The sequence below is a fragment of the Meleagris gallopavo genome, chromosome 13 (genome assembly GCF_905368555.1).
Source record: "Meleagris gallopavo chromosome 13, MGAL_WU_HG_1.1, whole genome shotgun sequence".
NCBI classification, from domain to species: domain Eukaryota; kingdom Metazoa; phylum Chordata; class Aves; order Galliformes; family Phasianidae; genus Meleagris; species Meleagris gallopavo.
In genome coordinates, this window is record NC_139416.1 from 1,747,550 (window position 1) to 1,759,107 (window position 11,558).

General features: G+C 58.8%; 2 protein-coding genes across 4 annotated transcripts; both read left to right on the forward strand.

Annotated features, from left to right (window-relative positions):
• The first annotated feature begins 44 nt into the window (after positions 1 to 44).
• On the forward strand, positions 45 to 8,829 carry EXOC3L1 (exocyst complex component 3 like 1). 3 transcript variants are annotated; one of them, XM_085234587.1, is made up of 13 exons: positions 45 to 723; positions 1,562 to 1,722; positions 2,591 to 2,810; positions 3,081 to 3,741; positions 3,828 to 3,945; positions 4,138 to 4,263; positions 4,489 to 4,589; positions 4,924 to 5,034; positions 5,192 to 5,282; positions 6,290 to 6,412; positions 6,682 to 6,837; positions 7,077 to 7,201; positions 7,673 to 8,829. In XM_085234587.1, the coding sequence occupies exons 1-13, from the start codon at positions 681 to 683 to the stop codon at positions 7,857 to 7,859; spliced, it is 2,223 nt and encodes a 740-aa protein (XP_085090713.1). In that variant the 5' UTR covers positions 45 to 680; the 3' UTR covers positions 7,860 to 8,829. The 3 variants fall into 3 exon arrangements, with proteins under 3 accessions (XP_085090713.1, XP_085090714.1, XP_003209755.3); XM_003209707.5 differs by having other exon boundaries at positions 47 to 723; positions 5,153 to 5,282; XM_085234588.1 differs by lacking the exon at positions 4,924 to 5,034 and having other exon boundaries at positions 5,153 to 5,282.
• A 775-nt stretch (positions 8,830 to 9,604) lies between these two features.
• Positions 9,605 to 11,144, forward strand: CTRL (chymotrypsin like). Its single transcript, XM_010717862.3, has 7 exons — positions 9,605 to 9,656; positions 9,774 to 9,877; positions 9,964 to 10,043; positions 10,189 to 10,270; positions 10,351 to 10,531; positions 10,667 to 10,800; positions 10,980 to 11,144. The coding sequence occupies exons 1-7, from the start codon at positions 9,605 to 9,607 to the stop codon at positions 11,139 to 11,141; spliced, it is 795 nt and encodes a 264-aa protein (XP_010716164.2). The 3' UTR covers positions 11,142 to 11,144.
• Positions 11,145 to 11,558: the final 414 nt, after the last annotated feature.

Genomic DNA, 11,558 nt, shown 5'->3' on the forward strand with positions numbered 1-11,558 from the left:
GGCGGGGCGTGCGCGGAAGCCACGTGGGGGGGCTCGGGGGGCGAAGCGGGGCGGGACGGCTTTTGCTCTGAGATTCCCAGTCCTTTTGGGGGCTGCTGCGAGCCTCTGGGCTGTGCCCTCGTTTCCCTCCGAGGGCTGCAGGACGGAACTGGGGCGGTGTGCGATGTTTCAGCCCACCGCTTCTCGGGGCGGGGGATGCTCGAGCGCCCCACGCAGTGCCTCACCGTAACCCTGGGGAGGTGGTCGGTGGCCCCGGGACGTCCCGTTCCTCGTTAACCAAAGCAGCCGTGGCCAACCCGTGTCCCCAAGCCTTGCAAGCCATCACCCAGCCACCTTCCCATACCTCGTGAACGCACCAAACCCCCGCTGCGCCTCGTGGTGGGCTCACACCTCAGACAAAGCGTCAGGGATGCTCAGCTCCAGCACAAAGCAGAACCCGTGGGCACGCAGGAGCCACGGGGGGCACCCAGGGGCCCTCCCTGCACCATAGGGGCCGCGTGCCGTATGGCGGTTCTTTACGTCCGTCCTCCTTCCCCTGCTCCCCCTCCGGCCCCGACATCCTGAGCGCGTCCTCGGGAACACAATGAGCCCCTGAGGATCGCCGTGTGCCGGAGGAAACGGCCGTCGGCTTCCTCCGCTCGGCCCAGCCCCGCTCGTGTGCGCACAGCGGCGGTGAGACCATGGGCATGTCGGCGAAGGACGAGCGCTGCGCGAGCCCTACAGGTAACGGGGACGATGCAGCAGCCCCCGCGGTGCTGGGCAGGGGAGGAGGGCTGCCGCTCCGTGCTCCTTACGCTCCCCCAGTCCCTGCTTTGCCACCTTCTCCCTACGCTGCAGCCTTTCCCTCTGAGCTCCCCACCCTCCAGGGATGCACTGTTCTTCCTTAGAAGCCCCCAGTCCCAGCGGTGTCCTTGTGGGGAAACTCGGTTGGGGACAGGGTGGCATCCTCGGGGGGGTGCAGGGACCCCCAGTTCTGGAAAGGGGGGAAACGATGAAACAAACAGTGAAACCGAGCCCTGGAGATGGGCTGGGTCACAGCCCTCAGCCCTTGACATGGTTTTGGACACTTTTGTTTGGACTCTTTGTGAAGACAGCCCCACGCAGCCCATCGGGTGCCTTTGGAACACCGAGGAGGCCAGGAGCCTGGGTCTGCTTCTGTCAGCACGGCAGAGCCACCACCGCCTCCAGGAGTGCCACATGGACACGCAGTGCCAGCTCTTTGTGCCACCTGCTGACTCACTGCCTGCCCAGGTGGCACGAGACCCCCTTGGGCAACCTGTCCTTGTCATGCTGGGTCACCTCAGGGTGGCACCCCGAGCTGGTGGGTTGGATGACAGCTCCTCAGGGCAGCCTGCTGTCCACTGCGTGGCCCCGTCCATGGCTGTGGGATGTCAGGGAGCCCTCCCAGGATGTCTCCTTGCTGCCCTGCTGTCCAGTTTCCCATATCTGGGTGTGCTTGAACATCCGCTCACAATGGTTTCCTGTTTCTGGCCTCAGGGGCCTTTCCTGCCCTGCAAGGAGAGGCTTCGTTTTGCTCATTAACCCCTGGCTTCATCCCCAGATGAGGAGTGGCCAGAGGTGGAAAAGGCTGAGAAGTTAGCGAGAGGAGCTGCTCTGAAATGGGCTTCAGGGGTGTTCTATCGGCCTGAGAAACTGGAGGGGCTCGGGCACTACCGAAACAGAGAGACACAGAGGAACAGCTCCATCCAGTCCCGGCTGAAGGTGGGTGTTTGTCATGTCCCACCCAATGGGTGCTCACACCTCTCCAAGCACGGATCCCACCAGGGTCTTCTGCATGGAATCATCATTTTTTCCACTTCTGGGAAAAATCTCGTCCTCGGTGGGAGCCTTGACTGGCACTTAGTGGGAGAAATGCAGTTGTTTAGGTTTAGTTCTTTAGGATTTGGTACCACCCCTGCCCTACTCAAGATGAGCCTCCTCTGCCTCTATCTGTCCTTTAAAACAATGCACTGAGGGAGTTCAACACATCCCACTGTGGGACACAGTGCTCCCCATCGTGATCCCATCCCCTTCCCCATGGCTGGGAGGAGGCAGCCCCATCCCTGCCTGCAGAGCCCGTGCATGAGAAGCAGTATTTCTGCACACATAGATAAGGGATGCACACACCTCCTTGATCAGGGTGACGCTGTGAACCCTTTCTGCATAACCTGAAGAACAATCAACCTGAGCAGTCCGATTGTTCTGATTTTGGAAATGGTTTTTAAAACTGAAAGGAGACATCTAGTTACTGCTCACCCTGCTGCCTTGGTAATCCCAAAGGGATGCCCTTCCTTCTCTCACCTCATGCATAGTAGCCATTGGACACCCCAAACCTCGCAAACAGTCACGTTAAACTGTGACACAGCGCACTCTGAAGGGGTGAAACGGGCCATTCCTGCTGCTAGAGCAGCCTTCTTGATGCTGTGTGTACTTGGGATCATGGTGAGTGGCGACAGCATAGTGGCAGAGGCAGATCTGAGCTTCTGGGGCTGGGGAAGGGCATGCAGGAGTGGCCTGACAGGGCTGGGGGCAAACAGTGCAAGCCTTCAAGAGCTTCTCTGCTGCCCCTCTGTCCTCTTCTGCTCCTCAGTCAACTGTGCAGTCTTACCTGGAGGGGGTGAGCACTGGGCTGGAGCAGCTGCGGTCGGCAGTCCAGGAGGTGCAGAGCGTGTGCCAGGACATGGGGGCAGCGAGGTGGGCCCTGCTCGACTGCGCAGACCGCTTCCAGGACCTCCAGCAGATGCGGGCACTGAAGGCAGAGCACGTGCAGCTGGCCTCGGTGGTCCAGGTGCTGCCCCAGCTCTTCTCAGGTACGGCACTGGCCCAGTCCATATGGACTTAGGCTGGCAGTTCGCTTGGAGTTATTCCAGTCCAATCCTGGGCTCTGCTCGAGGCTGGTGGCAAAGTCAGAGCAGGTTGTGCAGGCTTTGCCAATTGGGTTTGGCAAGTCTGTGGATGGAGATGCCCCTGCCTGCCAGCACTGTCCCCCCAGGAGCATCTTCCACTCGTGATCTCCCTCTAACCTGTGCCCATACCTCCTTCACACTCTGTGCTCAATCCTGCCATCTCTCCTCCCACAGTCCACGAGGTTTTTTCCCATACCCTGCAGCTGCTCCGTGGGCAGCACCTGCTGGAGGCCCACGCAGAGCTCATGATGATGGAGCACCTCCGAGATGACATCCTTTCCCAGCTGCACCTTCGTGGGCTCTCCAGTGCCCAGGCAACTGTGCTGTCCTACTTCAGCTGTCTGCAAGAGCTCAATGAGAGCCTGGCCAAGCAGCTGTGGGGCATCGTGAGCAGCAGCCTGCAGCTGGTGCGGGAAGACCCAGTTCTCTTTGTCACCGCCATCAGGATCATTGAGCGGGAGGAGAAAATAGATGACACTCTACTCCTGGATGCCACCTTCCTGCCTCCTGGCCGCCCGAAGGGCTGGAGGCAGAAGTTTTACCACGTTCTCCAGGAGACCATCACAGCAGCTCACTTTAATGCCATCCGTATGGATGCTGAAGGTCCGGGGCTGGCCAGGCACCTCGCTGCACTGCAGAGGGACATCGTGTCCGAGCTGCGTGTGGTGAAGGACCTGATGGTCCAGTGTGTCCCAGCACACTACAACATCCTCAGTGTCTGCACTGCCACGTACCACCGGGCCCTCAGTAGCCACCTCCAGGACATCCTCCGAGAGGACCTGGACAAGCAGGCACTCTTCCTCCTCCTTGAGTGGGTGCTTCGCGCGTACCCCAGGTCAGCACCCAGCCTCTGGGGACCACGGGGAGGGCAGATATAGAAACTGCAGGCAAACACAACCCTTTCCCACCTTTGCCATCCAGCCCGGAGGTGATGGGTCACCCTGACCTCCTCCCAGAAGTGGATGTTTCTTCTCTGGGCCCCCTGATCTCCCCTGAGCTTGTGGATCAGACAGAGAGGAAATACGTGGAGAAAGTCAAGGTGAGCAAGCAGGGCAGCATGTGTGCAGTGGCTGTAGGGTCCCAGGCATGGCCGTCATGCAGGCACCTGCTCTGACACTGGCAGCAGGAGCTCGTGGCATGAGGCCTGGGGCTCACTGCTGGGCGGTGTGTTGGGTCTGGGGGTGCTGGTAGCTGACTTTGGGACTGGCTGTGGTGGGTATCCATCCCACAGGCGAGCGTGCTCGAGTGGATGCAGAGGACCCTGGAGGTGGAGTTCAAGGAGTGGTTCAGAGAAGAGGAACCCGAGATGGACCATCAGGGCTTCTTCCAGTCTGCCCTGCCTGTCATTGTCGTGCAGGTGTGTGCCCAGCACTGTGGTTGACCCCAGGCACTTTTGTCCCTGCTGCTTTGGTTGCTTGTCCAGGGCCACATTGTTCTCATTATGGTTCCGAGATGTGGTCGGGCTCTTCTCTTCCCCTGTGTTCCGTGCTCTCTGGGGTGCAGCTTGGGGCAGGCTGTGCTGAGAGCACCCCAAAAGGGGCCATGGCCCCTGACTTACCTCCAGTTTCCTCTCCTTGCACAGATGCTGAGTGAGAATATCCAGGTAGCCTCCTTGATCACAGACTCTCTGCAGCAGAAGGTCTACAACATGGCCCTGGAGGAGCTCGAGGCTTTTCTGGGACGGTCAGTGGAGCCCCTCCCACCCCTGCCCATCTTTGCAGACCCTGGGCCCCCACAGCACAGCCTTTCTACCATGGGGCTGTGTCCCAGCTCCTGGGGGCCACCGGATTCCAGGGCCTGTTGCCCCAAGCACCTCTCTGGTGGTGCTGAGCCCTGCTCTGGTCCTGGTCCCTGAGGGGTCCAGAGCGGATCCAGCTGTCCTATGCTGCCCAAGAACAGGCCACTGCCAGTTTGGCAGCAGTGAGCTGGGAGGTTATGGGATGTGGCAGCATCCCAGTTCTGGGCATTTGTGGCAGGAGCTCTGCCTGCCCGTCACGGATCACTGGCTGTGTTGCAGCCTGAGGGAAGTCCTTGTGCAGTGTGGGAAGGAGCACCAGAAGGATCGGACCGTACCCAAGCACTATGTTTCCTATCTCCTGGCCATGCTCAACAACAACCTGGCTCTCAGGTAATGCATGGCTCATGGCTGCCTCTCAGAATAACCCCACTATCATAAGGAAGCCACAAGTTCTCCATCCTCTTGCACTTCCTGGGAGGGTCCCCTCCCTTCTCTCTCTGTCTCCTAGCTCCTCTATCCCTTCTCTGCACCCCAATGCTGCCTGCAGAGAAGTCCCTGCATCTCTCCGGGCTGCTCTGGACAAGATGCAGAAGAAAGCCTGCCAGCTGCTGCTGGAGGAGCTGCTCCTTGACTTACAGGTATGTTTATCCACAGCCCAAGGCTGCTGGGGATGCAAAGACCCCTCCCCAGCAAGAACAGCACTATTGCTACTCTGTCTATTCCTGCCTAGCTTTAGGCCATGTGCTCCATGCTAGCGAGCAGCATTCAGCCAGCTATCATCCTTCAAACACAGCTCCCAGACCTTGATAATCTATCACCAGCCTGCCAGCACCACCCGGTATCACCATGGCATATGGCCCCAAACCCACCGACTGACAGGGCTGGGGAGGCACAGCCCACCTGGGCTCCTTTGCACTCCTTTTCTGTGGCTCTTTCGTGGCACAGAACCAAGGGGAGAGCATATCCGTGCAGAGGATATAAACCCATGTGTGACTGCCCGAGTCGTTTCCTGCCAGCATAGTCAAATTTAGCTTTCCTGGAGCAAATCTGGAAAAACTAATGGCATTGCTATTTAGGGCTGGAAGGTGAATGCCATGGAAACAAAGGAGCAGCTAAAGGGTGAAACACTCACAGGCTGCCTGGAGACTGCCACGCTACAGAGAGACTGTGCCTTTAGGCAGGAAGGTGCTGCCTACAAGGACAGCAGGGGAGGAAGAGCCCCCAGCCAAAAACATGTTGTGTCTACACAGGAAAAGGAGCAGAAATTAAAACTGCATCAGGGCAGGCCAAAAGCAAGTGTGTGAGGAGCAGCTTGCTGCTCCAGACCTCAGGTGCTGGCTGTGGTGCAGTGCCCAGCAGTGGCAGTGAAGCTCCGTGGCCCAGGTAAAGCCCCAAAACACTGACCTGTAGGCACCAGGAAGACCCAGGAATGTCAGTCCTCGTGTTTCCCATCCATTTCCTGATGTAGACCACTGTTTTATGTTGGCTTTTGCCAAGCAGGGCCCTCTGGTAGCAATAGGCTTCAGTGAGCTGCCAGGCTGCAGGAGGGCAGGTGCTATGGGATGCCGTGCCCCTCTTCAGCTGGGAACTGCTACAAGAGCAGTGCAGTGCAAGGCACCTTATGCTCCTCCTGTGCTCCTTTCAGCCCTTCTACGTGCAGCTGCCTTCCCGCAAGTGGCTCTCTGGGTCCCAGCTGGTCAACAGCATGTGTGAAGTGATCGACAAATACACAAAGGACTTCTCCCACGTCAGGAAGCCCGCCTTCACGGTACAACTGCTGCAGGGCTTCCCTCTGACGGGCTGCTGGTTTGCAGGATGATGGTGTTGGGCAGTTGGTTGCTGTGCTCAGGATACAGCCCAAAGGGTGCCGGGAGGGGAATAGAGATCTGCTGGAGGGCCCATATCCTCCACAGCATCCCGCGGGGCACCATCGCACAGATCTGCCCCAAATTCAGATGCCTTTCTGCCTGCTTTCCCTTCTGGGCAATTCACGGCCAACCCCCAGAGCTAACAGCTTTCTTCTGCCCTGGTGCTCAGCTCCTGCTGATGGAGAGCGAGCTCCTGGTGGCGAGCCAATACCTGAGGGCGCTCATGCAGAAGAAGATGGTGTGCAAGAGCAAGGAGGAGAGGGGCCAGTTCTGTGACCGCCTGCTGCAGGACGCCACGCAGCTCCGGGAGCTCTTCTGCAGCCTGGTGAGGGATGCCTGAATGTGGTGGGGAGTTGGGGTTGGGCTGTGAGAGAGGAGCACTGCACAAGCCCTGGGGTAGCCCCATAGCGAGGTGAGCGCAAGGAGCTATGAGCTGTTCCTGCAGCCCGCAGCAGATGGAGAATTGCATCAGCCCGTGAACAGCTGTTACACTTAGGGTAGTTATGAGGCCAAGATGGGAGGGAACTGGCTGGGAGCTCACCCACATCACAATCTCCTTCTCAGGGCCTGGACAGGAGCCAGCAGAGCCTGGAGGCCGTGTTTGCTCTGCGGGAGCTGATCTGCCTCAAAGATCCAGCGCTACTCAGCCTGGAGGTGCTGGGCTTCATCACCAAGTACCCCGATGCCAGGTAGGAAGCCCAGCTCAGCTCACCTGTGACTGGGTATGACTGCTCTGAGGAGCCAGGCTTGGGCTGGAGAGCACGCAGAAACCTGGGCTCCCTCCTTTGTGAGGTTTCTTTTTGCCATGACCCAGATTTGAGGGATTCCGGCAAAAACTCAATGACAAAGATGTGAAGGGAAAAGCAGTCCTGCTATGGTGCTCACTCGTCCATATTTAGTCATCAAAAGGGTGAGAAGTCATGAATCACCTAATTGGAAATGTCAGAATTGACCAAAACCCATGAAATGCCAAGATGAAAACTTTAAAAGTTTTATGGGGTTACTTTCAAGCCGATTAAAAAAATCAGCTGGCTTGAAGTTCCAGCTCTCCCCAGCCTCAGCTTGTCTGGATCATGGGAGGTTTGAGGGACATGAGCAGGGCTGCAGGGGATGATGCTGTGAGTCAGCTGCTCCCAGCTCACCTCCTGCTCTCTGCCCAGCGATGAGCACATCTCCACTTTGCTGGACCTCCGGGGTGACATCTCCAAGGATGTGAGACACGTGGTGCTGGAAATGATGGCACAGAACCCCCAGCCTCTGCCCGAGGGCTACCGGCCCATCTTCAGCACCATCCTGGTCCCTGCACCTGAGCTGCCCTTCTGCCTGCGCAAGGCCAAGTGTGCCTGAGACATCCCACTGCCTGCAACAGCCCTGCTTCCCACTGCCCCACCGATGTATGGACCGAACAGGACGGCTCCAAGGCTGTGTGTGGGGAAAATGGAGATGATGCACGGCATCCCCACACCTTGCCCTGTGTTGGGACAGTCTGGATACGTGCCATCCTGCTCTGAGCTTGCCTTGCTGAGCTGTTACCCCTCCAAGCAGACCTAGGAGACCTGGCTCAGGAATAAATCAGGGCTGTTTACGTCTAGCTTACTGCCTGGAGGAGAAAGAGGATCAACAGAGCGAAGGAGAGGGGGCTACAGCTGGGGTGAGGCCAAATCTTTGTGGGGCTGCAGCAATTCCTGGTGCATCCATACAGCCAGAGCGACCTGTACATTGGTTCTTTTCTCACCACAGCTCCAAAACTGGAGCACTACTAGACCCAGGCTTACATGGTCTTACAGGACCAGCTGGATCCTGCATGGATCTCAGCCAGCTCACTATGGCTAAGGACCAGCGAGGAGAAGGAACACACGGAGCTCTTGCCACCAACTCTCTCCCTGCTCGCATGAAGGGACAGATCGGAGTTCTAGTGACCTGCCCAAGCTCTCTGGTCAACGTTTACAACAGCATCAAAGTCCAAGACTTCACTACTTGGGAGAATGTGAACAGAGTCTCAGCTTTCTCCATGATGGGCAGACCTCCCTGGGCACAGTCATCCTCTGCTGCTCTCCATCCCTTGGTCCTTTTCTCCTCACATGCCAGGGGAAGCTGAGGAGCAAAGCATGCTGTGTGCTCTGCTTCCTTGGAGCCACACACCTCTCTTTTGCCACCTCCTCCTGCCTGGCCTGCACTGTTGTGCCAGCCCTGCAGGCACCTTGGGCAGTGGAAGGGCTGAATTCTATGCTCTGCCACTCTTTCTGCCTTATGATGGGCCTGATCCCACTGCTGTTGTATGGCACCAATGCCAAAAATAAAGACCTGAGCTCTGCAATCGCTTACCTGTGTCCAGCCAATGTGCCTCAGGGGAGCAGGGCATGGGGAGCACAGAACAGAGAACACATCCCTATGCTCAGCATTATTCCAGGGATGGCTCCTGGCACTCAAGTGAGCCCAGGATGGTGATGGGGGATTTGGGGGACACCAGACTACTCCCTAGCACTCAGGTCTGGGGGGCAGAGGGATCAGGCACCTGCAGGAGGGGCTCAGAGGTGATGAGCTCAGGGAGAAGTCCATTGTCCTCCCTGGGGCTTGCTGCCTGCTCTCTATGGCTCCTGACTGCCTGGGAAAGCTTCTGCCTGCCCCACCTGGCCTTGGGATGTGCTCACCTGCACAGGGGTGTACCTAGGGTGGCCTTGGGCTCTGGGAACATCCAGCTGGGACAACGCCTTGCCAGGCCACCGTATCACTGCTGCATGGGGGAAGAACAGCTCTCACACAGGCCTGGAGGGACATGGCCATCTCTCACAGCCCAGGCACCAACTCCCACCCCAGCCCTGCCTGTGTCCCCACCAGAGCTCAGCTATGGAAGATGCAGTGGAAAACCCACACAACTCCTTTCAGCAGCAGCCCAAGCATCACGGGTGCTTTCTGCATCACTATCCCACAGCTGCTGTCACCACTCAGGGTAGGGTGAGGTGCTAGGCTTGGCATGGCACCACTGCCCACAGCTGGGACAGGACAGGACCTTGCCCTGCCTGGCCACGAGCCACACAGCTCCCAGCTGCTATAAAGCCAGCAGCCCCGGGGCACTGCCATGTCTTCCCAGGATGGCGTTCCTGTGGGCAGTCACCTGTCTGGCCCTGGCCAGCACCGTTTCAGGTAAGCCCAACGCTGGGCAGGTGTCCTCCGTGTCCTCCTGCAAAGTGCTGGCAGGTCCTCAGGGTGCAGGAGATGCCTGTGGGCACGAGCCTTGAGCCCTCCCGTGCTCCTCCATAGGCTGCGGGGTGCCCCTGATCAGCCCCTCGGTGCAGTACAGCGAGAGGATCATCAATGGGCAGAACGCGGTGTCCGGCTCCTGGCCCTGGCAGGTGTCCCTGCAGGTACATCCCTGTCCCACTCCCATGCGTGGGCTGCTGTGCGGGTACCCCCTGCCCACCCCCAGCTCCTCCTCTTCCTTTCCTCCCAGACCCGCTCAGGATCCCACTTCTGCGGCGGTTCTCTGATCAACGCGAACTGGGTGGTCACAGCTGCCCACTGCGAGTTCAAGTAAGGAGCGATGCCCTCCGCACCCCACCGGGGACACCGGATGGGCACGGGCTCAAGGCTCACTGGGCACAGCCCCGAGGGCATCGAGCAGCCCACCACTCCCTCTCGGTGGTGCTGCAGGACTCCCAACCCCTCTGTCTTGCAGCCCATTATCCCACGTCGTCGTCCTTGGGGAATACAACCTTGGCTCCCAGACTGAGTCTGTCCAGGTGAAGACCGTGTCGAAGGTGAGTGGGGTGGCTGTAGCTCTGGGAGGGCACTGCAGCTCTGCCCCATGGCCAGGACGAAGTGCTTGTGCCCTCGGCAGGCCGTCACCCACCCCAACTGGAACGCCTACACCCTCAACAACGACATCACGCTGCTGAAGCTCTCCTCGTCCGCCCAGCTGGGCACCCGTGTGTCCCCCGTCTGCCTGGCTGCTGCCAACCTGGCTCTGTCCGACTCCCAGCAGTGTGTCACCACCGGCTGGGGACGCATCAGCACCACCTGTAGGTACCCTGCAGCTCTTGGGGGGCTCTTACTGTGCTGGGAGGGTGGCAGCGCGTGGCTGCATCCATTGGTGTGCACATGGGGAGACATATGTGAGTTACAGTGAGTAACACAGCTTTTTTCTCCTTCAAAAGCCAACGCTCTGGCGTCACGCCTGCAGCAGGTCTCCCTGCCCCTGGTCTCGCAGAGCCGGTGCCAGCAGTACTGGGGCACCCGCATCACCAGCGCCATGCTGTGTGCCGGAGGGGCCGGAGCCTCTTCCTGCCAGGTGAGGAGCTGAGTTCCCCCCACCCCAAGTGCCTGGAAAGGAGGTTGCGTGGGGTGTTGCACTCGGAGACTCTGAGCTCAAGCATCTTAGGGACTGGGGTGGCAGGGACCCGTTTGGAGTAAGGTCCCGGGGCTGGTAGGGATGGGGGCATGCCTAAACTGCAGCTCTCGTCCCCTCAGGGCGACTCCGGGGGTCCCCTCGTGTATCAGAGTGGGAACGCCTGGACCCTGATTGGCATCGTCTCCTGGGGAAACAGCAACTGCAACGTCCACACGCCTGCTGTCTACACCCGCGTCAGCCACTTCCGAAACTGGATCGACCAAACTGTGGCCCAGGGGTAGAGCTGTGGGGAATTGCTTCGCTCCAGCAGTGCCAGCTCAGGGCTGAGCACAAAGCGAGGCTCACTTTGTTGCAGAGTAATAAAGCATGTGCTTGTGGCCAGCCCTGCTGCTTTCTTCTTGTGGTGCAGCGCAGCGCAGGAGGTGCGTAGGGTTTGAAAATGGTCTCAGCCCAGACTTTAAAGCAGTCTGGGAACGCAAACAATCAGAAGCATCCCAATTTAAGTATGAGTCCTGTACGGTGTGGGAGCAAAGGGCTGCGTTCTGGGAATGAGGGGCTGGCTCCTGGCAGCTGGAAATAGAGCTGGGCATGGGGATATGGCAGAGAGAAGGAAGACCAGGGTGTCCCAAAGCCCCAGGGCAGGTGGCAGCAAGGCCATAGGAATGGCTGGATTGTGCCTTCACTCGGCAGTACTGAAG

Bases quoted from the DNA above. Each gene is read 5' to 3' on its own strand.
- EXOC3L1 (XM_003209707.5), top strand. From the start codon at position 681: ATGGGCATGTCGGCGAAGGACGAGCGCTGCGCGAGCCCTACAG. The intron at 2,811-3,080 runs GTACGGCACTGG...CTCCTCCCACAG, and splicing joins GCTGCCCCAGCTCTTCTCAG to TCCACGAGGTTTTTTCCCAT. The intron at 6,413-6,681 runs GTACAACTGCTG...CCTGGTGCTCAG, and splicing joins TCAGGAAGCCCGCCTTCACG to CTCCTGCTGATGGAGAGCGA.
- CTRL (XM_010717862.3), top strand. From the start codon at position 9,605: ATGGCGTTCCTGTGGGCAGTCACCTGTCTGGCCCTGGCCAGCACCGTT. The intron at 9,657-9,773 runs GTAAGCCCAACG...GCTCCTCCATAG, and splicing joins CCTGGCCAGCACCGTTTCAG to GCTGCGGGGTGCCCCTGATC. The intron at 10,044-10,188 runs GTAAGGAGCGAT...TCTGTCTTGCAG, and splicing joins GCTGCCCACTGCGAGTTCAA to CCCATTATCCCACGTCGTCG.